This window comes from Dermochelys coriacea, chromosome 20 (assembly GCF_009764565.3).
Source record: "Dermochelys coriacea isolate rDerCor1 chromosome 20, rDerCor1.pri.v4, whole genome shotgun sequence".
NCBI lineage: Eukaryota > Metazoa > Chordata > Testudines > Dermochelyidae > Dermochelys > Dermochelys coriacea.
Genome location: NC_050087.2, coordinates 17,018,616 through 17,041,740, shown reverse-complemented (window position 1 = coordinate 17,041,740; position 23,125 = coordinate 17,018,616). Strand labels below are relative to the sequence as shown.

General features: G+C 51.1%; 1 protein-coding gene across 5 annotated transcripts in view; it reads right to left on the bottom strand.

The window, feature by feature from the left end:
- CC2D1A (coiled-coil and C2 domain containing 1A) overlaps positions 1-23,125 on the bottom strand; it is a 37,891-nt gene continuing 14,766 nt past the window's right edge. For 2 of the 5 annotated variants that reach the window (XM_038378385.2, XM_043506942.1), the window contains exons 12-30: positions 22,071-22,143; positions 21,477-21,616; positions 20,845-20,983; positions 19,694-19,866; positions 18,613-18,735; positions 17,855-17,913; positions 16,424-16,540; positions 15,621-15,694; positions 13,253-13,311; positions 13,111-13,162; positions 11,963-12,062; positions 10,570-10,660; positions 9,723-9,854; positions 9,028-9,083; positions 5,267-5,333; positions 3,991-4,117; positions 3,249-3,325; positions 2,828-2,875; positions 1-2,392 (exon numbers count right to left, since the gene is read on the bottom strand). In XM_038378385.2, coding sequence (XP_038234313.1) covers positions 2,372-2,392; positions 2,828-2,875; positions 3,249-3,325; positions 3,991-4,117; positions 5,267-5,333; positions 9,028-9,083; positions 9,723-9,854; positions 10,570-10,660; positions 11,963-12,062; positions 13,111-13,162; positions 13,253-13,311; positions 15,621-15,694; positions 16,424-16,540; positions 17,855-17,913; positions 18,613-18,735; positions 19,694-19,866; positions 20,845-20,983; positions 21,477-21,616; positions 22,071-22,143 — 1,728 coding nt within the window. In that variant the 3' untranslated portion in view covers positions 1-2,371. Of the gene's footprint in view, positions 2,393-2,827; positions 2,876-3,248; positions 3,326-3,990; positions 4,118-5,266; positions 5,334-7,455; positions 7,758-9,027; positions 9,084-9,722; positions 9,855-10,569; positions 10,661-11,962; positions 12,063-13,110; positions 13,163-13,252; positions 13,312-15,620; positions 15,695-16,423; positions 16,541-17,854; positions 17,914-18,612; positions 18,736-19,693; positions 19,867-20,844; positions 20,984-21,476; positions 21,617-22,070; positions 22,144-23,125 lie in introns of those variants that run through there. The other 3 variants (XR_006278430.1, XR_006278428.1, XR_006278429.1) reach the window with 2 other exon arrangements.

Below are 23,125 nucleotides of genomic sequence, written 5' to 3'. Positions count from 1 at the left end.
AAAACAACCATTCCCAGCCAGGGTATCCCGAGCCTGACGAGCTGCTGAACACGGTTCCTTCTGGGAGAAGCTGCAGCTGGTCCACTGGAGCCAGGCGCCAGGGGAGAAGGGCAGTAGGGTGAAATGCAGATGTGTTTCATCCTACAGCCGCTGAGAGAGAAAGCCAGCCCCGCGTGCACGCGCGGCGCTCTCTGTCCAAAGGGCAAGGAATAGGCATCGGAGCAAGACAAATGGCCAGAGAGGGGCTCTAGCTGCAGATTCCTCTATGGTCACTTCCCGTAAGTGGGAAATGCAGGGCAAGGGGGATCTTGGACAGCACTCAAACTGGAGCCCTGTTAGCCCTTCTGGTTGGATCAGGTCAGTAGCGAGAAATAGCCCTATTCTCCACTTCCCTCTTTCATAGCCTCCTTAAAGCAGCAGGCCCATGATGGGGTTAGCAGTTCACAACATGTACCACCCTTCCCAGGCATCCTCTTCCTGGAGCCCTGCGAATCCTGAACAAAGCAGCGTGAGCAGCTGGGGCCTGCAGTCCCTGTGGGAGGGGTACGTGCAAAGTGCATTGGTGCAGGGACCCCTCCATGCAAGATGAGCTGCGACCAGAGTGCAAATCAGGGGTAGGGAGAGGGTCCCCGTGAGCCATAATAGGGGGAAATGGAGGGAGCATCTTTAGTGTCATCTAGTTCGGACAAGGTGCGGAAGTCTTAATCGGTATTTACACAGTAGCCAGTTGCGGACATTGGGGCAGCTGCTCTGATCCACAATGAGGTGCCTTTCCCTCCCTGTGATTGTCCCAGCCTTAGCAGGAGGAGATAGCAGGAACATGTCCTCCCTTCGCCTGTAGTCCACTGGATCCCAAGGCAGTGCCACAGTCACACTCACTGCGTCCCTGCTCTGACTCCTTAAAGCAGCTTCCTGCCCCATACCGTCCCGGCTCTCACTTGGTTGGAGGGGGGTGGGGGGGCCTCAGACAGTGTCTTGGGGCTAGGGAAAGGGTTTTCTGCCCATCTCTGCTCACACAGCCCCTGCCTCCCACCACGCAGGCAAAGGCTGGAAGAGCAGCTGCTGCCAAAGCAGGAGGTCTGGTGATATGGGCTGGGGAAGGGCATCGGGGGACATGCCTTAGCTATGTCTGTGTGATGCAGACAGGTACTGGAGCCGTCCCCCGGGAGATGCTGCTGCAGGCAGAGGATGGGGCATTCCACAAAAGCAGCACCAGGGATTGGATTAGCTGGGTGACAGATAAGTGCCCCCCGCCCAGGGCCTCTGCACCTTCGGGAGGGAGAGCACAGGGCAGCGCTCACAGGTTGCAGCCTTAGCCTGGCCCACAGTGCTGTGTGGTATAAAGCCCCTTTATAAACCAGTGCCCAGAAGGACAGCACGGATTGCACTTTACCAAGGTGGGGGGAAGAGTCGCAGAGACAATGGCTATACTCTAGTCTGGCCTCGAACCCTGCTCCAGCCAGTACCCGTGCCCCAGGACAGGCAGAGCGTTTTCCCAACCACTCCCTGCCCACAGAATTCTAGCACAGCTCCCGCCCAGGGTCTGCAAAATCGTTTCAGACTGGGCTCTGAAGGACAGGTCAGGAGATGGGATGGGGTGGTTTCCCTTTGCACCAGGTCTTGCCTGGACTAGGATGGGGACCTGTGGCTGAGAACAGGGCACATCAGCCACCCATACACCCCTAGGCTCCCGTCAGATGGTGCTGAGAACAGCCCGGGGGCTAGGGTAGACGGGGCATTACAGGTAATGGCTACACAAATGAAGAGTCCTGCACACTGCAGTCCTGTCTGCCCGAGCAGCCATGTGCTGAGCCTGCTGAAGGGAGGCGGGACCTGTGGTCAGCACCCATTTGCCAAAGGTATCTGCCCTAGCAGGGGCCCAGCCCTTGTAGAGACAAACCCGGCTGTAGTTTGGCCTCGTGAATAAAGTGCTCTCCCGCTAAGCCTTTTACCAGGTGGCCAGCAGAGCTGGGGACCAGGAGCAGGGTGGACTCAGTGAACAGAGGGGCAAAGTGATTGTCACATGATTGTCTGGCTCTTCTCCCTGCAGGGCATCATGCACTTAAGGGTTCGGGGGTAGGGGGCTGTTCTAGGGGTGGGGTGAGGTCAGGGCCTGAGCTCACTTCTACCACCAGAGTGGGGTGGGGAAGGGGCACAAGGACAGCACCCTCCCTACACGAGCAGAGGATGCAAGGTCAATTTCAGGGCCTTTCCCATCCCCTCAAGTATATCCCACCCCTCGGCGAATGGAACTCCACCCCTCCCATTAGTGTCTGTCTAGTTTCTCCCCCATGTGGGTCATGGAGGGAAGAGGAGTGCAATGTATGGGGGGCAGGCCATTCTGTCCCAGGCCTTCAAAACACCAAGGGCTTCATCTGCGGAACTTCTGAAGCTGAAAGAGAAAGACACGTGTGGGTATTTGAATGGCAGCCCCTGGGGTCAGGTGGGGCAGGGCAGGGAAGGGACAAGCCGCACTTAACTCCTGGGCCGGGGCTACAGAAACCACAGCAGGTTGGCAGCTTGCACTTGGGACCCCCAAGATCCTGGGACTGCCGGACAGCTTTGGAGCTTCCAGGCCTGAAGGGAAAATCTACTGCATCGGTGCCACCATAAATCTAATGAACGGCTCCGTTGCTGGTCAGCCCCCTCCACGACAGCCCGGGCAGAGAGGCTGAGGGGGGAAATGGGCCATGGAGACTGAGCTCCCCTCCAGCTGCCAGTGGGGGTCCAGGGCTGAGATGAGGGAAACTGACCCTGCTCTTAGGATAAACCAAGGACTCCTGGCCAAACGCACTTTGACCCTGCTCAGCTGTTAGGGGACGCTTACCTCACTCTCCACGAGATTCCGCTTGTACAGGGCTTCCTTGGCAGCGTCCTGTTAACCAACACAACAAGCATCAGGAAGTCTAACTCCCTTGGGGCAGGGGGAAGCTGCTGCAGGGACCATGCCAAGTTTGACAGCTCTGCTGCTTTAAAGCAGGTACCTTAGCAGCAATGAGTGATGGGCCTGGCACAAGAGTCTAGCCAGGCTTCTACCTACGCCCCCACAGAACCACCGGGCAGTAGTGAGCACGTGAAGTTAGACAGCAGTCCCACAGATTCCAGTCGTCTCGTGTTATTTATCACAAGTGGAAAGGGCTCATGCGAAGACGCCGGCCCGGTCCCACCACACACGATCACAGAACCAACATTTGGCTTCTGCCCCAGCTTCCTGTCAGGGAGAAGAGAACGGTAAGCGGTTTCCTCACCCGATTGCCCTCGTTCCCGAGACGCCGTGCAGACTGGGTGTAGAACTGCAGGAACCTCTCCAGCTGCGTCAGGTACTCTAGGGGGAGGAAGATTAGATTCAGTCAAGCCTCTATAGGCAGGACAGGGGTCTTCAAACCTCTCTATGGTGGGGAATGCAGCTGAATATCGATTCTCTCCAGGACACCGTCCCTCCCCAACTGCAGATGCTCCCCGTGGCGGTTGCTCAGTGTCATGCAGCATTAGGAAAGCCCTTCTGTTCAGCTGATTTTAGTGCAATCCCTCAGTGAAAACAAGGCAGCCCCAGCACGTGAATAGCCAGCGCTCTGTGGTTTGGGAATCTCTGCTCTCGGCACTACCCCTGTGCCTACAGTGTGAGCGAGTGAGATTAAACAGTGCCCAGTCAGGCACAGGCATTACGGCTAAAGGGAGCAGGGGGGTCCTTAAGGTGCTGTAAGAACGCGGCTTAGGAATTACCACAGACATGACAAATCACTGGTCTCTGCCCAAGTCCTAGTGGGACGCGTGTCCCTTGCCCCAAGCCCCTTTCAGAGGGCGAGGCCACAACGGAACAGCCGTCTCACCCACAGCTCAGGATGGAGGCTGGGGGAAGAGGGGGAGGCTTGTGATGTCAGGCTGTACCTGTCCTGGGCAGAAGCCGGGATTATAGGTTTTACACTGCTCACAAGCACTGTGATGGGCAGCACCCCCCAAAACGAGCTCCTATTGTCGGGCTGCACTTACCTTTCCTGAATGCAGGGCCCCCATGCTGCAGCTGGGATTTCAGCCACTGGCTTCGCTGCATGATGTCCTGGTACTGTTCCACTAGCTCGCTGGGAAGCGGTCTGTGAGCCTGTCTGTACGCCAACACCTGCCAGCAAAGCCAGAAGGCATGTTCGCTTCCCAGGCAAACACAGGGGAGCCCACAAAGCCCTGACATAGGTCAAGCCATTGCGAGCTGCAGATGGGAATCAACGCCGGTAGCAGAAAGCACGGGCTGGGGGGGGCAGCTCTGAAAAAGCAGCCAGGACCCGGTGAGCCCGGCGCTCCCATGGGGAGTACACACACTACCGCCCTCCAAGCAGCCAACGCACAGAGCACCCGTGCAGGTCAGTGGTGGATGCATCTTGTGGCAGGGCATTCTCTAGCCCTTTTACATTGCCCCTAGAAGGGGACATGACCTGCAGCCACATCTCCCATAACCTGGCACCTTTGTGTTGTGTGGGAAGAGCCACTGCAGCCCACCAAGCATGGAACCTGCAAATCGTAAGCGGCTGGTTCCCCTCGGCGGCCACTGGGCGGGGTGGGTTCCTGAACTCAAGATCATTTCACATTCCAGTTCATTGGGAACCCCCACCGGGAGCAGGGCTGGTGAGGACCCGCCCAACGGAGACAGCAGCTGGACGCTGCCTGAAGGGGCCTGCCCCAAAGACCGTGCCTGCGCGCGGGAGAGACAGAGCCAACACGCTGTAAAACCCCAGCACAGTCGGGGTGGGGTGGGGTGCGAATCGTTGCTCCAGGGGGAAGGTGAACCCTATAGGGACATGCCTGGGCACACCAGTGCCTCTCAGGCAAAAGCAGCCCCACAGAATTAATGTGCTGGGGCCCGATCCAGAGCCCACTGCAGTCAAAAGGAATCTTTCCATTGGCTTTCGGACCAGGCCACCAGCAGGGTAATATCCTAAATAGGGACGGGCCTCAGCCAAGCTCTTGGATTCAAACAACCCTCCCCCTTCCCCCCGAGGCCAGAGCCCATTCCAAAACCCACAGCGTAAGCTGCTTCCCCATCCAAATGGGGAAGTTTTGTGCAAGTTTTGTCAAAGCAGGCAGCTGGGAGTCTGGTCTCCATGGTTCTATTTCTAGCTCTGCCACTAACCTCCAGATCACCCAGGTCCCTCGTGGCATAATCCATCAGCTACAGAAGACCCCCGCCCCTTCCCCACAGAATTCTACTTGAGGCCTAGCTGAGCCGGTGCTGCGGGAGAATCTGGGCAGTCATAGGGCATCGGGCTTCACTCACCTTCTTTTCCAGCTTCTCCTTGTCAAAGGCTAAAACATTCAAGCTGTGCAGAGTGTGAATGGGTTTGCTGAGGGAAGAGAAACATTAGCCTTGGTTAAACCCCAGAAAGGGGCAGAATTCCATTCCCCAGAGGTACGTACAGAACACGACTACAGGCCGGAAAGTGGGTGGAACTTCCCCTCGCTCCGACTTCCCCAGAGGGAACATGCGCTGACTCCAGAGAGAGGAGACAGTCAGGAATCGAGACCACGCCAGTGCAGAAGAGATCCCAGGGTTTACCCTACCGAGATCCTCATGGCCTGGGGAAGCTCTGCCCTGCCAGAATGCCCGACTTCAGGCCAGAGCTGCTACTCCAAAGCAGGCTTCAGCCCCTTGAAGGGATAGCAAGCATGCTCCTGTGATCTGAACCCACTCCCACTGCCTAGAAATGAGCTCCCCTGACATCTGCCAGTAGCTCTAGCTCCCAGTTCAATGGCTTTGCCAGACTAGATGTCGCGTTGGGGAAGGTGGGAGGGGTGCAGAGGCAGCGCTGTCCCCAGACAGGCACTTGGGTGCTCTACATGGTGTTGAAAGGAAAGAGGGACACAAAGGAACAGGGAGGGGTGGGTCAAGTACAGTCACATTGTGTCAGACAGAGGGAAGAGAGCTCAGGCGTAGAGAGGGGAAGTGATTTGTCCACCACCACAGCCAGGATTCCAACTCAGGAATCCTGACTCTCCCAACCCCAGCCCCCCAGCTCAAACCACTAGACTCCACTCCCGTTCCAAAGCTGTGACTACAGCCTAGGAGTGCAGAGACCCAGTCCCTTGCTCCAATCACTAGTCCACGTGAAGACTGGAGAACACAGCCTTCAGAGAAGCCACCCACCGCATGTGAGCATAAAAGCCTTTTGAGTCAACAGGTTAGGAGACTGCTGGGAGTGTTAACTCAGACCCGGTGCATTTCAGTGCACTGTGGTCTAGTGGCGCTTGAAAAACATCCTGGAAACACAGGAGCCCAGTGTGGTGTTCCCATCAGACCCACACTTGTCAACCTCTAGCTATCTCTCGCTTCCCAGCCCTGCCACACAGCACAGTGACTGATGGGCTGCAGGCTCCCAGAGCGAGTCTGCGTCCCTCTGTCATGGCCTGCACGCCTGGACCAAGTGGGTCAGTCCAAATGCACAGAGGGAACATTCATCAGATTAAAGGAAGGGCCCCCAACTCTGACAACCCCTGAGGAGGTGGAGGGTCCTGGAGTGAAGGCAAAGCAGAAAAGTGATCCCTGTCGCCACACAAATCCCACTGCATAAAGATGCTGGACTCTCGGAAGCCAGTTAATGGGGGAGATTAGAGCATGGGACTGGGAGTTAGGACTCCTGGGATCTATTCCCAGCTGTGGCACTAACTCACTGCATGGCCTTGAGCAAGTCATTTGTCCTCTACTGTGCCTCAGTTTCCCCTCGTAGTTAACAGTCTCACTGTCTCCTCTCTGGTACAAACTAAGGCTAACCTTTTGCTGGGGATGGATTAGTTTGTCTCATTGAAACATTATTTTTATAGCTGCACAGACATGAGCTCTTCACTTCTCTCTCTCTCTCTCACACACACACACACACACACACACACACACCACGTCCAGACACCCGCAGTCCCATCCTTGCCATTTCCTTTCAGGACATCACCTGCTGCACTCAGGCTGAGAGATACTTTCAGAGCTGGGACCTCAGTCATGGGAAATCGGGGATCCAGGCAGGGAAGGGAGGTAGGGAACTGCTGTCCCTTCCCCCCCCCCCAGTCTGTTTGCTTTCCCCAGTGCAGATCCAAAGCCTGGCACACATCACTGGGAAGCAGACTGCTCCCCACTTCATCCTCCTGCCACCTCTCCCCAGTGCTGTGACCCTTCCTGTGTCTACACTGTATTCGCTAGCCCCTGCTTGTCCCCCACCCAGCTCCTTTTCATTTTATTCTCTCCAGCTCCGAGTCCTACCTGATTTCTTGCTCCTCTCCTCCTGACTCTCGGCTTGGCCTTCCTCCTCCTCAAGCCTCTGTTCTTCAACATTTCTCTCTGAGCCTTCCCCTTCTCCCTCCCTGCCTCCAGCCTGGTGCGGAGAAAACCCATTGCCTGCCCCCCTCCCCCATCTCTACCCCTAGCTCCTGGAGTTGTTCGGGACCTCCATACTGTTCTGCACACATCACGTCCCCTCATACCTCTTCTCTGCCCCCTCAGCAGGTGCATAGCTCACCTCTGCCACTGGGGAAAGGCGGCAGGAGGATGAAGCGGGGAGCAGGGTCTGTAGGACACCAGCAAAGGGAAGAGTATCCCTGGATTACACTGAAGCAGGAGGCTCCTGGAATACCAGGGGCCCTAAATGCGCTAGTCACTCTAAGCTATCGCTCTTCCAGGGCCAGCAGAAGCGAAAGGTGTTCCACGTAAGAACTTCCAGGGCCCGAGAGGAGGAAGAGGATCCAGTCAGAGCCGGCCTTGCTAGAGCACTGAGCAGATGGACGTTCTGAAAGGACATTAAAGACAGAGACAAGAGACCATAAACAGCGACTGTCAGACAGAGGCTGCGCCCTGATCTCAGCAGGGCCTGCACAGACTCACTCATCCCATTCAGGGAACCTGATAGGACTTGCCGGACACGGGCCATACAGCCTAAGGTATCTAAGCATAGCACACTGCCATCTCAGAGCGCTTCTCAGCCAGCACTGCCACGATCCCCTCCCCATGTATCCAGGATCTAGCCAGGATCCCCCTTTCCACACATGAATATGGGAAGGGCAGGGTGGCCGCAATCCCATACATTAGACAGCTACACAAATGTTCTCTGTTTGCTGTCCTGGCTATGGTGACAAGTCTCTCCGTGGGTGCTGCTGTTTTACTGATCTTTCCTCACTCCCTGACCCAGGAAGTTGGGTCTGTCCAGCAGGATGGAGGGAGTTGCTTTCTCCACTGGAGCAAATGGGAAATCAGTCGCAGATGAGCACAGCTTTGCACTTCTATACTACTGCTCATCCATAGATCTCAGAGTGCTCAATGAAGGCAAGCATTCTTCCCACTTTACAGCTGGGGAAACCGAGGCATGGGGCAGCAAAATGACTTGCCCGGGGTCACACAGTGAGTCAGTGGCAGAGCCGGGAATGAGCTCAGTTCCCTGCTCTAACAAAAGCATCCCCCACCCCAACCCCAGTTACAAAATAACTAACAACTGGCATAGGGTGTTACCGTGAGCAGCTACCATACTGTGCAATAATGCAACTTGTCAGAGCACCATGCAGGGAAGGGATAATTAGTGACTAAATCACAGGAGTGAGAGGCAAATAACCTAGGTTCTGTTCCCTACTCTGGCACCAGTTTGTTCCATAGCCACTCACTTTCCCCTTTCTGAGCCTTAGTTTTCCCACCTGTACAATGGGGATAGTTCTGACCTACATCCCAGAGAAGACACTGTGAAGTGCAGGGAGATTCTGTGAGTGGACAGAAGGTCCTAGAGAAGGGCAAAGAATGATTTATTATTGTATTGTTACCCTGGAGTTTACCGTCTACAATATCAGCACTGCCAGCGGAGGGTAGTTTGCTTATGCCTACGTCTCACCAGCCAAAGCTACAGAAGCAGAAGCTCAGCAGGAATGCCAAACATCCAGCGGGAATCCCCCCCGCCCTCCCGAAAGAATGGGGGAGGGGAAGGATCTTTAAGCAGACAAATCCTCAGCTTCCTCAGAGCACAGGAAAAACCTCAAGCAGCACAACTAAGCCAAGCCAACGTAAGTGGGACGTACCTGTTGCCCACGTCCCTCACTGGACCGACTGTCGGTTTGGGTTTGGGGAGAGCAACCTGAAAGAAGAGGCAGAAGCTTTCAAAATAAGCCACAGCACTGTGATGCCTGTTCATCCCCGGATCTCCAGGTGCGTTACAAGAGGCCAGGACAGGACCGTTACCCCAGTTAACGGATTGGGAAATGACTTGTCCACCGTCCAGCCTCACACAAGTCAGTGGCATAGCTGGGAAGAGAATCTCCCCAGTACAGAGCCCTGCACACTGGACTATGCTGCATCTCTATTAGAAGGGAAAAGGACCTTTTTGAGCAAAATCCCCGGGGGCAACACCACAGCTCACATGGGTGACCCCAGGCAGACCGGCTGCATGCTGCTCCTTAGGCAATTTTTCTTTTCAGTCGAGTCCCAGCTCTTCAGACCCCAGCGTGTGATGGAGCTTTGCAGGCGAGGGGGAGATGTGACCGCTCTGTTTGGGACCGACTTACATTCCCTCTCTCATGCCAACACCCTGAGGGACACTGCCTCCTCTGACTGGCGGCCCAACTCCAGTGGCCTAGGGCTAAGGCAAAGTCTCTGCAGAGCCGGATCTGACTCGCTTGTAGGGCACTTAGCATTAGGGGGCTTTCCCAGTCAGTCCTAGCATCATCCTGCCTGGGTCACAGGGAACCCAGAGCTCCATCAAGACAGCTGCCCTTACCGCTGGCATGGTCTGAGGGTCAATAACCAGCCATTTCTCTGTTGTTGTCTCCAGCTGCTGAGAACTCAGAGGCTCCCTTAGACGCACAATCACCTCCAACTTCCCCCCTGTGGGACGGCGGCCATCCAGTAGCTAGGCATAGAAAGAATGGAGCAGAGAAGTGGGTGAGGGGGAAACAGTGAAAAACCAAGAGAAGGCCAAAGCAAAATGAAACAATGAGGTCGCTAGTCCAATATCCCATCTCAGGACATATCTAGTCTAGCATTCTGCCTCCCTGGAGCAGACCACTGGTTCATCTAGCCCAGTATCCTCTCTCCAACAGTCTTCAGAGACAGGCTCAAGCCCATAATTGGCACGCGGGCCGACAGTGAAATACTTCGCAGCAAAGGGGACTGGAATTCCTTCCTGACCCTGCGGCCTCCTGCCGTGAAGCATGAGATTGGATTATCCTCATTTTAGCAGAATTATCTGTATTACTGGTCAATTATCCAGCCCATTTAAAAAAAAAAAACCATCCTGACCCAGTGTCTGCCTTTGCTCCTACAGCAGTGCACTCCCTACCCACTGTACAGCAGGAAGTATTTCAGAGAGGTGTTGACTGCAACTGGAAATGGTTGGGGGCCCCAGTAACAGAACCAGCCCGACGTTGACCAGAGAGTTCAGAGCAGCTGGTAGTAACATCCTGCCCCTGCCCCTGCCCCGCTGTTTGCTCCTTTCTAATCTCAGCTACTCGGGCCTGGAGGAAGCTCTGGAACTGAGACTCTGAAGGATAAGGGGGTAGGATTTATAGGCAGGTGCACACAGGTGCTGCTTAAAGGGAGGAGGGGAACTCTCCACTGTTTCCTACCTCGACAATCTCCCGAAGCTCACACGTAGTCTCCAGTGCCTCCAGTTTCAGTTGTGCTGTCCCCACCACGCGGTCTGTCTTGAAAAGCCCCCTGGGAGATGGGGGGGAAAGGGGGGAGAAAGGGATATGACAACATTAAATTGAAGTCCTCATCAATTCCTCAGCCCAGGGCATCCAATCCCAGCTCCCACAAAGACCTGTTTGTCCCTGGAACGTCCCCAAAGTGGGAATCAAATTCTCAGAAGTGACTAATGGGCAAAACCCTGCCACTCCGACCCGTTCCCACGATGACCGATCCCAGCAGCGCTCCCACAGGTCTAACACGTTAATGGGAGGGTTTCCGCTTTTAGGGAGAAGGTTCTGTCTCTATGCCCCCTAAGGGCCAGCTGTGCTCTAGAGGTGCTGCACCATTACAGCACCAGTGGGCTAATATATCCCTCCTCTGGCAGCTGCTGCTCCTTTCAGCTCAGTCCCACGCCCTGTCTCCCAGGATGGTTTCTTATGCACCAGTGTCAATGCCTCATGCAGCCTTTCTCTACAAGCAACTAGATGTTTCCTAGACTCTCACAACCCTCCACTCACAAGTCATCTCCCCTCCTCCCTTGTCAGAGCCTTGGCAATCCAGCAATCCCTCTTCCCCACCGTGACCACTATCCTTCCAGCTAAGCAGGGCCACACATTCACTGCTGCTGCTGAAGTGGCCTAGTGAGTGGCGCTGTTATGGGTATTCTACAGAGCAAGGCGGGGTGTGACTGTCAGGCATACCCAAGGCATACCCAAGTGCTAGCTTTAATTTAGCCAGCACGGATAACAGCACCAGTGAAAACGTGGTGGCATAGGCTTCAGCCTTGGCTAATCACTTGAGTATGAACCCAGGGGCCCCGGTGCCTACACACCTGCACTTGCAGCAAAGACATGCCCTATATGACAAACTGCTCTCCTCCCAAAGCAGGCTACCTCTGCGGTGCTCCCAACACGGGGCGGGACACAGGCAGGGAATGAGGCCAGCTCTCTGCCTGGCAGCACAGAGCACTTACCAGCAGGGCAGCGAGTAGGCACCATTCCTTTGCTACGCAGCGTAACAGTTACCCGATGACCAGCACTCCGGGTACACAGAGATGTACACACTCGGTCCATCTCACAGTACTGCAGGTGTTGATTTCAGCAGAAGATCAACCGTGGGCAGCAGCGAAGCTGTTAATAAGCAGTGATGCCCCACAGCCTTTGTTTATTTCACCTTTGAATGCTGCCATGGACCTTCTGCCTGCCCCCAGTATTCATAAGTTTTCCGCCCCAGGACATATCAAGAGTGTCATAGGGAAGGTTCCCTCTAGCTTCTGCAGATGACATTTAAACCTGCCCTCCAGTGCCCCCAGCCTCGCATCTCACTCACCCTTTGTGGACAACCTCAAACTTGAGGCCTTTGGTCTGAAAGACTCTCTTGAGCCCTCGGTGGCCCCGATTAATATACAGCTTGAACTGCTCTTTGAATTCTGCCAAGGGAACAGCAGCAAATCATGGTATTAGTATGAGGATTACATATCAAGGGAAGAGCTGTCGACTGCATCCCTGGGCAAGACGGGAGCCAGGAGTAGGATTAGTAGGAAACACTGCACAGCTGCAATGATTTTTGCCTTGGGATTTCAGTGCGCTTTGCAGTTAGTTATGCCTCAATACTACCCCCTCCACCTGCTCCATTTTATAGCAGGAGAAAAGGAAACAGTGTGGTGAAGTGATCTGCCCCCAAGGTATCACAGAATCAGCAGCAGAGCTAGGAACAGAACCCAGGATCCTGGTTTCCAGTCCCCTGCTTTAGCCACTGCAGCCATCACCTCTCAAAATCTTGGGAAGAAAAGGCCTTGAGGCACCAGCTGGCATGTCATTGGAGATTACAGCCTCTCGGTCTTCCAACCTCAAGCAGAGCTTATTTCACAGAACGAGTTTCCAAGTCAGGCAAGTGGAAATTGTGATAATGACAGGAGAGGGACTAAAAACAGATCCAGCAAATCTGGAGGGGGCATACACTGAGCGGTCCTTGCCCCCACAGCTCTGCCACCACAGTGAAATCTTGTCCCTTTACCAACCACCCACCCCACCCTAATATACCAGTCCTGGGCTCCCCACACACACAGCTCTGCTGATGCCTCTCAACCCCAGCCTACTGGCTCCCCACTATTCCAGCCCATGAGCTCCTCACACACTGTTTAGCGACTGTCCCTCAATCCTGACCTGCCCCCCTCCACTCTCCTAGTCCCATGTCTCCAGATAGAAGACTGACGTGCACCTTCAAAGCTGTTTATCCAGGATCCCTGCAGTATCTAAGTGCTTCATTGTAGAACCATTTCCATTTCTGCTCTGCAACTCTCTTGAGCAGAGACTACCCGATTACATGTGGGGTATTTTGTCAGCCGGACTTATTCCACATGCAGATCACCTGAAGGCCAGAGCTCTAGTCTTCAGAAATGAAAGGCTAACACAAGGGAACCCTACTCCCAACACAAACACACACACACGCATCCATAACTCCAGACGGGAACCTACCGGGCGAATCTGTGTTTTTGATCACGTTGGTCTTATCTTTTTGAGCTTCCTCCTACAACACAAGACAAAAACGAGGGGGCGTGAGAACTGAGCCTTCCCAACTGAAGCCTGGGAATGTCGCCGAGTGGCATTCATAACTCACCGCGTTGGGGTGGGGAAACTCGAAGCGCACAAAGGCATCCAGGTCATTGGGAGTCACACCTTAAAATACAAAAAAACCCACCCCGTTTATAGCTTAAAGATGACGACCTAATATGCAACACATGATATACAAATCCAAGGACTCTGCTAGGATTGCTGGAAGCAAGCAATCCCCCCTGAAGCTACCTAACCAGAGGAGAGAGCTTTTTAACTAAAGGACAGATTAATTTGTACTGGAGACGTCGGGGATAGTTGAAATGGTTGTTTAAGACAGAAGGTTCTGGCCTACACGGGAGACAAATCCTTTTTCTAGGACTGGCTCAAAATTGTCAAAACTCTTCTGTGATGGAAAAGTGAGTTTTCGATTCAACGATATTTTTCACAAGAACTGCCCAATTTCCACAGAAAGTTTTGGCTTTTCCGCAAAAATCCCAAATGCCTCCAAACCAAAGTATTTCTATTTGGATAATCTGCCACACCACCTCATGGGGGCTGTAGTTCCGCTGTCTCACATCCCCATTCTCCTTGACTAGCTGAGCTCCCTGGCTGGACTACATCTTCCACGATGCACCACAGCCAGGGATTCCCCTCTCCAACTGGGGAGCGGGTGCATCATGGCAGATGCAGGTGAACCAGGGAGCCCAGTGTGTAGGAGAATGGGAGCATAAGGTACCCAAACTACAACTCCCATAAAGTACTGCAGCAGCATTTCCTAATAGAAATTTTGCAGTTTTCAAATTTTCCAAGAAAAAATACATTTTCTGTTGGGGGAAAAAAAACATTTCCCAACCAGCTCAAACGCTTTCACTCAGAGAGAGTCTATAATCCATCCTAGATCTGTGCAGCCTCCCGTTCTGCTCATTTCTTCCCACACATTCACAATTACCACCATCCACCTCATGCCCAGCTATTGCTATTTGATCATATTTTGGTGTTATTTTTGTCTGATACCCTCCTATCGCCCCATATCCCACTTTGTTCCTCCTCTGCTAACGACTGGATACATTTCACTAAAAGTTAATCCTGCTGAAGAGCGTTGGCTCAGTTTAAGGACTGGGCCTCAGGAGAAATGGCTTCAGTATGTGGCTGTGCCAGACTTCCTGTGTGACCTCGCACAAGTCACATAACCTCTGGGTGCCTCAGTTCTCCCTCTGTAAAATGGGGGTAGAAATACCGATCTACCTCCAAGGGGCATTGTGATAATCAACAACATCTGTAAGACACTCAGATATTAGGGTGATGGCATAGTACCTAGACAAGTACCTAGGTACTAGGTAAGTACCTAGACGAATAGACAGAGTTGCTGCAGGAGAGGGTTATTTCCAACTGAGGCTGAAAATATGGAGACAGCAAATCTTCTACGGTACTTAAGTTCCTCATAAATTGTAACTTTGCATTTCCATAGCAATTTTCATTCCAGGATCTCAAAGTCGATGCTAATCATTAATTTATTAGAGAGACAAAGTGGTGAGGTAATATCTTTTATTGGACCAACTTCAGCTGGTGAAAGAAACAAGCTTTTGAGCGTACACAAACAAGAGTGATGTGCAAGCTCCAAAGCATGTCTTTCACCAACAGAAATTAGTCCAATAAACGGTATTACCTCACCCACCTTGACTGTCTAATATCCTGGAACAAACACGGCTACAACAACACTGCAAACAATTAATAAATTAAATCTCTCAGTCCCCTTCCCCAAGAGGTAGGTGGTATTATCCCTATTTTACACATGGGGAAATTGAGGCACAGAGGCTAAAGAACTTGCCCAAGGTCACACAATCAGTGGCAGAGTCTGGGACAGAACTCATTTTTCCTGACTTTTAGTCCCATGTTCTAATCATCTGAGTCCCACCCTCCGTGGGGTTCTTCTCTTTATTGGGACAGCTCTGCATAATAGTGTTTCAGACGCACAATTATTGTTGCACCTACCAGTCCACAAGGGGATCCCACACGAGAAGAGCAGGGAAAAGCACCAGTGATAATTGCTGGTGCTCTGACCAACAGCCTCTGGTGTATTTTAATAAAAGGTAATTAAAAAGCAGCTGAAAATGGGCAGCGTGTGTGGCAGTCCAAGAGCTCGAGCAGACACCATAGCAACAGCCCACCCCACCCCACAACATCAGACAAAGCTCAATGCTCCCACTGCACCTAGGCCACCACCTTTGGCTGATACCCCACACGACAGCAGTCAAAGTGCCTGAGGCTCTGCACCTGCTCCAATCGGTCACTGCATTAGCAGAACAGATTATTCCCACTGCAGAGCAAAACCTCCGCTCAGCCCCTCTGTTTATGGTTATTTCGCATAGCGGTAATAAGACACATCCCCATCACCCCACTCCTTTGCTAATAAGAGTCGATTGCTGTTTTACCTGGAGGAGCTGGGAGGTTGATCCCTTTCACTATAGTAAGCACCATATCGTTGCTGTTCAGCTCAGGAAAGATCCTTCAAGAATAAGGCAGAAAGAAGGTTAAACATGAAATAATTCCTACCTCCTCCAGCCAGCCAAGTAGTGACTTGGGGATGTGAGGTTGGTATGCTCTGCAGTGCCCCCTGCAGGTGTTGTAGGTCGACACTTCCTGCTCTTGCATACAGCAGACCAACACAGGTATGTCTCAACTATACCAGTAAAAATCTAGCTGCCAGGACAACCTTTTCATACAAATGTTCAAACACTGCACGTACACCACCTTCCATCCAAGAATTGCAATGCATTATCCCCATTTTGCTGATGGGGAAACTGAGGCACAGAGTGGGCTGTATAGATCTCAGTTTTAACAAATATTGTGTTTAACTGACTATCGAGTATGGCAACAAGATGGCATATAGAGTTAGCCATGGATGAAACATACAACAGTCCTATCCACTCCACCTGCTGTGGGCCCCCATCTCTACCTGACCCACACACCATATCATGAAAGAACTCAAAATAGTTATTAAGTTCCGGAGAACAGAGTGGGAGGGAGGGCCCCAGACCGATTGGGAGGCAGAGGTCAACATGTACACACCAGTATACAGAAGAGCTCCCCCGAAAGTGAGGCCACGGGAAGCCCAGTGGAGGGCCAGACACGTCAGCATTGGCGAGGTCTTGGTTACCTTCTCCCACCCTGCAATGAGGGATAGCACGGCTGGAATGAAAGAAGCAGGAAGACAACTGGCAGCAAATTAACCTACTTGACCACACTGAAGGTCCTCTGCTCATAGTGGTACTTGGGCAATGGGAAGCCTTTGGCGTGGGCTTGCTTTAAGATTTCCATGTTCTTCTTGCAATCCTCTGCCATCTTCTCAAACCTGCAGAGGGAAGGGCTAAAATGAGCCAGGAGTTTATTCTTATGGAGATTCTTTTGTTATTCTGTGCTCTGCTCTCAGACCAGTACAAGAACCTTCAAGCCTGAAGCTCCTGCTGTCTGGAAGAGCGTTCCTGCATTGTCCACTCTCCATCTCGCTACAGATTGCAGGAGATAGCCTATCACATTCCCCCTCTTGTCTATGGCTTTGGGTATGTCTCCACTACAATCGAGCGGGGACTGCAGCTCCTATATGCCTAGCTAGAACAACAATAGCAGTTTAGCCACAGCAGCACAGATGGTTACACGGGCTCATTGTCAGAGTACATACCCAGGTTTCTGGGTGGGGCTGTACTCAAAGGACACTTGGGTATGCCTGTAGAGCTGCAACCACACCTCAGAACTGTAGTGTGGACATACCCTCAATTTTTCTCCCCTTCTATTTATTAAACTTGAACTGTAGCCTCAAAACTTCGCATGAGTGACATTAAAAACACCCCAATTGCTTTATTTTGTAACATATATTGTGCACATTGCATAAATATATGGTATTGTTAGCCACTTTCCTTGCTGAAGGCATCTCTGTGTGCCTGACCCATTGAATCAGTTCCTATCTCACAAATTCAAATTCATGAGCCTATGTCCAACAGATGTGGAGCAAACTGGACCCATTTGGGCCAAGGCAATCTTAATCTTAGCTTTGACTCAGGGTGGGGAGTGGAAGATAGACTGCTGAATTTAGTAAAAGCACCTTCTAGGATGGAGAGAGAAACTGGAGACATCGGGTTACAAGTTTAATATGATCACTACAAACACTTTCTATATTTAATATAGCACCCTTCATCCAAATGCTTCAGAAGTTGCAATGCTTTTAAATATTTCAGCCACCACTGAAATGCAGCCACTTCTGGAGTAGAAAACAGCAGTTGGTGTATGCTATTAAACAACACTGCACAGTGAGGTGTCCTGTGTGCCAGGAATTCTAGGCAGGCAGTATGGAATTACCTATGCTGGAATTTAGCCAGGACACCGGGGTTGGGAAAAATGCCATAGGATCGTTAACCCATGAGCAGTCAAGACCTCTGCTTAGCATCTCATCTGAAAGGCAGAACATCCAGCAGAGCCCCCAACATGATAGAAATTGGCGGCCACACAACACAGCCACATTTCAGAAAGGAAATGCATGACTTCCCTGATGGAAGCAACGGGGAAGGACACCCTGGGTAATTCTGCAGCAGCCTCATGGTGTGTACAAACAACACAAGGAAAGGAGCCTGAGGGAAAAGGGGATAGAAATCACTCCTGCCGACATACTTACTTGGTTGTTTCGGCGATATTTCCTAGGTGAGTGAACTGCTTGGAGTAATTCAAACACATCTAGGAGAAAAACACACGAGAGAGAAAGTTACTACCATCTGCCCCCCTCTAGTGCCTTCTATCCAAGGATCTGCAGTATGTCACAAACACACACTGACACAGCCTCCTGTGAAAAAAGTATTCTCATTCACCATTACAGATGGAGCCACTGAGATGGAAAAGGGAAGGTCGCTCTATGAGTCAATGGTGGATCTGGAAATAGAATCCCTGAGTCCCGTCTCCCAAGTTATCCTTTCTTCTTCATACAGGCCTTTACAATCCAACCAATACACTCAACACACACTACAGCAATACAAGTCTGCTTAACGAAACTGGAGTCTCCCTCAGCCCCCTGCCTAATGCCTTGGATCAGCGGCTCTCAATCTGGGAACCGACAGACACCTGTGTTTTCTTGCTATGCCCACCGAAATCCCACAATCCTTTGCAGAGGGATGACTCCAGAAGAGGCAGAGCAAGTTTGACTTAACAAGACACAGCAGCTGGTGTGATCCTATCACTCCCGGGATCACAGCTGACAGAATCTCCTCCTGGAGGAAGAAGGGCAAGAAACTTCACTTAAGCCTAGGCATGAAAGCTCCGGTCCCAGAGGAATCCACTGCCCTGTCACTGCTGTTCTGAAGAGCTTCCCTGTAGATTCTAAGCCTCTGAAAGCCCAACCCAACACTCTCTTCCTAGCTGATCTCCCCTTGGATCTTCTACCTCGTGCTGCTGCATCATCAGCTTCATGAACTCCATGTACTGGCTGGCCGCCTCTGGGGAGATGCTGACCCCACGACGCTGCACGAGCACGAAATCCTCCTTGTTCACTGGGGCTTGGGGCACCTGAAACAGAAGTGAGGCATGACAGTGACCAGTGGTTTCAAGAGAAGAGATTTTCACCTACATTGACCTGCAAAAGTCAGGCTTAGAGTAAGGAATGGCCCATGCTAGACCATATCTTCCACCAAGGCACTCAAAACCCTTCTTCATTATCTCATCAAGCCTCACAGCCCCCTGGAAGGTAGAGATTATCCCCACTTTGCAAACTGGACAAGTCACTTCCTCTTTGCATCTCCATTTCCAAAGTCCCACAATGGGTCAGTATCAGAACCCGAACCCAAGAGTACTGACTTCCACTCTCCTGCTCTAAGCACTAGACCCAACTCCCCTCTCAGAGCTTGGAATAAAGTCCAGGAGACTTGAATGCTCACCCCCTAACCTCACTCCCATTAGACATATCTTCCGATACAGGCAGAGACATCAGCACTCCAAAAGCAAGTGCAGGGGGCGGGGTATTCAAGCATTCAGTAGATAACACAGATCCAGTTACATTTAAGTTCAGGAGCTTGTGCATTCCATACTCCTGAATTCAGGCAAAACACATAGCTATGAATATTCATATAGTGGCTAGTTTTAGAGACCAATCATTATTACAGTATAAGTAGCAATATAACCATTTATCTTTTTGTTATGCAGGATCTTCAACGATTTTTATAAACTTTAACAGTGACAGACGTGGTCTGTGAGGATCACAATGCCCAGCACGAAAATGCAGCCACTTCTGGGGTAGGAAGTGTCAGCTGTCTAACTAGCACACAGCAATGGTGCACAACATGGTAGGAGAGGGAGTGAAAGATGCCATAATAAACCCATTTTGAATTGAAAGAGGCAGAATAGAATTACCCAGGACTTCTGGGCTTTTGAAAAGGCCAGGAATCTTTAATGACTGAGTGGTCAGAGACCAGTATTTCTCATGCCGTGGATTGGTCTCAAATTAAATGCACCGCAGGGACCTCCTTACTTTGGTTATGTCCACAGGAAGCCCACTCTGGGATGCCTCGATCATGGGGTCAAGGCCCTTGGCTTGACGCAGGAACAGCTTCGCTCCCTCAATGTCATTCTTCTGTTTGGCTCGAAGTGCCGCCTGCATTAGTTGTTTCTTCCTGCCCTCCAGGAAGGCCAGCTGCTGTTGAGCTGCCGGGAGGAGGAGAAAGAGGATAGTCACATCGGGGGTGGCTGTCAGGACCTCATGCTATGCGTAGTCCGAGCTGGAAAGGGAAGCTGGGAATGTTGGTGTATTCAAAATACCGGGCCCATCACCTCATGGGGCCCAGTCTGACGTTTCAAACTGGGTACATGAGGCGTGTGTCATTAGTATTGTCTTGGGGACCTCTCTCACAAACGAGACATCACTGACTTAAGACACCATTTGCTCAGGACAGATGTCAGATGACTCTGGTGCAATCGAACCTAAAACAGTGTTTGTTGCTTGGCAGCCTCATTACCAATAAAATATAGTGAAACTAGAAGATGTTCAGAGAAAGGCAACAGAGATTAGAGGAAGGGGTGGGACTGACTTAGCAGAAAAAAAGGTAATGCTTGGCTAACTGACAACTAAGATGGCAATAGAAAGGAGGAGAGGAAGAGATTCTAGTGTCTCATGTACCGGACACACAGAAACAGCATGGAAGGAAATTGTTTAGGATGGCCTGAGAAACAAGGGGCAATGGAATGAGTTTGAGTTAGATCACCTACAGTTCAGCAGTCAGGAGGCAACAACATCCTACTCTCTGACATCATCTGTGCTGGAAATGGCAGATACACCATAGTGCCTCTTCCTACAGGAGACAGGTCTTGGGTGTACAAAATATATAAACAATTCTTTAGCGAGGCTGCTGAATACAGACCCTACAGTCCTTTCTGGTTCCTAGCCTGTGCTGCTTAGTGTCATTGTGCATGCTCTCCCTAAATCCTGGCTTGGCCTCCTGACTACACCATAGGTACCGAGTAAGACAAGGGAACCATTCCAGCCAGAGAACCGTAGCAGGGACTGGCACCAGCACCACAGATCAGCATATAGCCCAGCGTGGCACTGAACGCAGTCTGACCACTTCCTACAGCATCAGCCTTGATAAAGATGGAACGTTTCTGAGAGCTGGAAACCACAAGTACCTTTTGTGGTGGCTTTTGTGGTGGATTTACCAGTCCCAGCTGGATTTGATGCTGCAGGGGTACCTCCCGAAGACACACGTGGAACCAGTTTGGGCTGGGACAAGGCGGCTGGCTTTGACAGCACAGGGCAGGAGCCAGGCTGTAATTAAGAATCAGAAAAATACATGAAGCTATTTTTCTTACAACAGAACACGATAAGTCTGAACTCTGGGACTTAGGTAAGATGGGAATTGAAACAAATGGAGATGAAAAAAGCCCATGTTAGCCAGCACTATAAAATTCAATCCAAACACAAATCAATAGGACTTCAAGGGACTATCATGATCATCTGGTCTGACCTCCCACACATTGCAGACCACAGACCTTCACCCACCCATTCCTGTAATAGACCCCTAACCTGTGGCTGAGTTACTGAAGTCCTCAAATCATGGTTGAAAGACCAAATTACAGAGAATCCACCTTTTATGCTAGTTAAAAGCGACCTTTATCCAGTTTCCATAGAGAAAAAAGTTTCATAGCACAAATGAATTGGGTTCTGTATAAACTGGTCCCACCCCAGATAAGCAGTTAATACAACTCAGAATCAATTTTAACTGAGCCATCTTGTGCTTAACAGGTTAGCAGAACCTGACCTTTTTCATCCCCTCCACGTTGTCATCTTCCTCATCATTTGCTCGGTCTTCTTGATTGGCTAGTTTTATAGCAGTTTCCAGGACTCCCATGATGCTTTGGTCTCCTGATGAAGCCTCCATGCCACGGATGGGTGGAAAGCCTACCAAAGAAATGGCAAGTCTAAAGAGGGGATCGAAACTGATCAAACTACTATAGAGAGCAGCTGCATACCCGAGTGCCCCAAAGAGTTAGGAAGATACCACATCTAGCTACTTGTGTGATAATTCCATTCAAACCCACTGAGTGAACCGTGCTAGATAATAGAACTGCAGGGAACAAGGGGAGCGTCTCAGAAGAAATGCCAATGACCACAGAAAGGACACTGAAATTCCCTCTTGCTCCTAGGGGAAAGGTCCTTCCAGGGCAGGGCTGAGAGACATTGGTAGGGATGGAGAAATGTGCCCTGTTACTGCCAATGCTGCATGTGTTGTGAATAGAGGTCTCCAGAGCTGCTATTCCAGAGTGAAATTCACACATATGGAAGTTTTAAAAAACTGTGAGCAAAGAGTGTCCTCTACTGTTCTACTCTGGTAGCAAAATAAATCAGAAAATACCTGGTGGAACAGGCAGCTCAGCAAAATCCACAGCTTTCCCTGCTTTGTGAGCTCGGATGGCCTCTTGGTATTGCTGAAAGAGAAATCATGACTGAGCACCTCGGCCATGGTGCCTCACAGACATGCCCTTCTGAGAAAGACGTATCCCTTATTATTTATACTAGGGTAGCACTTATGAGCCCCAGTTGTGGGCAAGGACCCCGTTGTGCTAGGTACTGTACAAACAGAACAAAAAGGTGGTCCCTGCTCCAGAGAGTTTACAATCTAAGTATAAGCCAAGAGGCAGATACAGACAGATGGAGGGAGCGCAAGGAAACAATGAGACAATCCACATGCAAGCTGCCAATAGAGGGATGTTCCATCAACTAATCAGAGTCACAGGTTTCAGAGTAGCAGCCGTGTTAGTCTGTATTCGCAAAAAGAAAAGGAGGACTTGTGGCACCTTAGAGACTAACAAATTTATTAGAGCATAAGCTTTCGTGAGCTACAGCTCACTTCATCGGATGCATTTGGTGGAAAAAACAGAGGAGAGATTGATATACACACACACAGAGAACATGAAACAATGGGTTTATCATACACACTGTAAGGAGAGTGATCACTTAAGATAAGCCATCACCAACAGCAGGGGGGGGAAGGAGGAAAACCTTTCATGGTGACAAGCAAGGTAGGCTAATTCCAGCAGTTAACAAGAATATCAGAGGAACAGTGGGGGGTGGGGTGGGAGGGAGAAATACCATGGGGAAATAGTTTTACTTTGTGTAATGACTCATCCATTCCCAGTCTCTATTCAAGCCTAAGTTAATTGTATCCAGTTTGCAAATTAATTCCAATTCAGCAGTCTCTCGTTGGAGTCTGTTTTTGAAGCTTTTTTGTTGAAGGATAGCCACTCTTAGGTCTGTGATCGAGTGACCAGAGAGATTGAAGTGTTCTCCAACTGGTTTTTGAATGTTATAATTCTTGACGTCTGATTTGTGTCCATTCATTCTTTTACGTAGAGACTGTCCAGTTTGGCCAATGTACATGGCAGAGGGGCATTGCTGGCACATGATGGC